The sequence below is a fragment of the Egretta garzetta genome, unplaced genomic scaffold (assembly GCF_000687185.1).
Source record: "Egretta garzetta isolate BGI_Z169 unplaced genomic scaffold, ASM68718v1 scaffold296, whole genome shotgun sequence".
Lineage (NCBI taxonomy): Eukaryota > Metazoa > Chordata > Aves > Pelecaniformes > Ardeidae > Egretta > Egretta garzetta.
The window spans coordinates 1,093,034-1,095,111 of record NW_009259988.1 but is presented as its reverse complement, the minus strand read 5'-3'; the positions used below and the strand labels follow the sequence as shown (position 1 = coordinate 1,095,111).

The following is a 2,078-nucleotide window of genomic DNA, read 5'->3' as shown; positions in this document are numbered from 1 at the left end:
AGGAATGCCCCATGCAAACCAAAAACTTCACCCCTCAGAAAACCCTGCGCGATTTCCCTCTCACAGATGAGAGCGATGTGGAGGCAGAGAATGCGGAATAGCAAGTGTGAGGATGCGTGCCCTGTTTTGAAGCTAAGGCTGTATTTACGGAACACCCAGCCTCCCCCAAGACTCGTGGACACAGGATGGACATTGGCTGTATTGTTGGCCTGTTCTCTTGGCCATGCGATCCACAGCAGGGAGCAGAGACCCAGGATTTGGAGACTCTGTCCGTCTAGTTCAGCCACTCATTTGCTGTGTGTCTTCGAGACAAGTTACCCAAACTCACTACATCTCATCTGTAAAAAAAAAATTTCAAAGATGAGGAGAATCGTGTCATCCTGTCCTGCAGAACAATATTGTCCTGGGTACAGCCTCCCCCTGCAGTAAGGGATGACATCAACACCTCTCCCAGATGACTCCGGTGGCATTTGTTAATGTCTTTAAAGCGCTTACTGTTCTTGAAAGAAAAGCACTGGAGAGAAAGACAATGAAATCAGCGGCATCAGCTTGGGGAGATTTCTTTCTCCGGGATTCTGCTATAATCCCCAGCATGAAACCTTTCTGCAGCAACAGGGCACCATCCACCTGCGTCACTGCAGGTCCCTCAACAAAGATGTCACCGTACTGCTAACATGCTCCATGCCCCTCTGAAGAGAGTTTAAAAAAATGTTCACTGCTGTCTCGGTCTAGCTTTATGTGTTGTGCTATTCATGTGCCGCTTGTGGCCGCTTGTGTGTCTTTTCCACCGTCCATTAAATTAATTCATTTATTTGAAGAGCTCTAAGAAATCCAGGCAGAAATAAGGCTGAAAGCAGTTTTAGACTCTTGACACAGACTCAGCCAACCACGCTAGCTAGATCCCTTGCAATTATAAGTGACTAATAAAAGCATTTTTAAAAAACCCCACCTCAGCTGAGGGGCAGGGGAACAGGCTGTGTTTGTGATCCTAACCCACTGCAATGAGAAGTACAATAGATTGATTTCATTCCCCTTCTGCAATTTCCTGGCCACAAGTTTAGAAAGAGAGCAGCTGCGCTGTTAACAATAATTATTGAGTATAATGGTCTGTAAAAGCATGTTGCAGTTAAATAGGGAGGGAGTGTGAAGTAATAGAGGCACCAAATTAATTTTATAAGTATCAGAAAAATTCCCGTGATCTCACTTCTTCCTCAAACTTATGACTTCTCTGGTTCCACTATTTACATAAACTCATTCCTGCCTTGAACGAGCAGTTGTTAACGCGCAGCCATTTCGCTTGCCAGAAGGACGGGTGATTCACCGCTCTGCAGCCCGGCAGCGCCACGCGGATGCGTTCGCTGGCAGGGAAGCAGGACGACAACGATTCCTCAGGATTTGGTCCCTCCTGACTCATCGCCGATGGCATGGAGGGCTCTTGTCAGGCACCCCCGCCTCCACGGCGGGCCCGCTGCCCCTCGCTTTGCACCTACAAGATGTAATTGTATTAGGCTGACTGGAAATGACTAATGCTAAGCCTGTTCTCAGAAACTGGTTATTTTTATCTTCCACCTGTTCCCCTGCTTTGACAAGAATAAAGGGAAAAACGTGTTTGCTTTCTGGGATGGAAGGAAGAAATGCGAGCTGTTCTATTTGGGGATGTATTCACACCTCCGCTGTGCACCTCCCAGTTCCATATTAACACCAAACCCCTCTGGTTGCTCTGGAAACCCACCCCCTGCGAGCATCTGGCATTGGCAGCTCTGACTTTTTTAATTAATAAATTCCTTGCGGTGCCAATGACATCGATGGGAGTTTCTCTGCTCCGAGTGAAGAACTGGGTCGTCATCTTGGCATGAAATGACCTGGGGTTTTTTTTACCCAACCCTGAAAATCTTATTTTTGAGTGTATTCGCGGCGATATGAACAAGTACGGGTAGCTCTGCCGCCTGGGGGGCCAGAGGAGGCGAGGCGAGCCTCGGTCGCTGTGGAGGAAGCAGTTTGCCCCCGCCTGAGGGAGGGATCCTGCAGACAAAACGCTTCCCTCACAGCTTCTGCGGTTTAAAATTAAAACGGCGCGG

At 48.2% G+C, this 2,078-nt stretch overlaps 2 protein-coding genes across 2 annotated transcripts in view; one reads left to right on the top strand and one right to left on the bottom strand.

Annotated features, from left to right (window-relative positions):
• Window positions 1-137, top strand: part of SLC18A1 (solute carrier family 18 member A1) — a 7,415-nt gene extending 7,278 nt beyond the window's left edge. The window contains exon 15 of the mRNA XM_009640545.2: window positions 3-137. Within this exon, the coding sequence (XP_009638840.1) occupies window positions 3-101 (99 nt within the window). The 3' untranslated portion in view covers window positions 102-137. The remainder of the gene's footprint in view (window positions 1-2) is intronic.
• Window positions 138-1,406: 1,269 nt separating this feature from the next.
• The window catches only part of TTI2 (TELO2 interacting protein 2), an 8,543-nt gene continuing 7,871 nt past the window's right edge, over window positions 1,407-2,078 (bottom strand). Inside the window, exon 9 of the mRNA XM_035896039.1 lies at window positions 1,407-1,486. The gene's annotated coding sequence lies outside the window, so the exon portion shown is untranslated. The remainder of the gene's footprint in view (window positions 1,487-2,078) is intronic.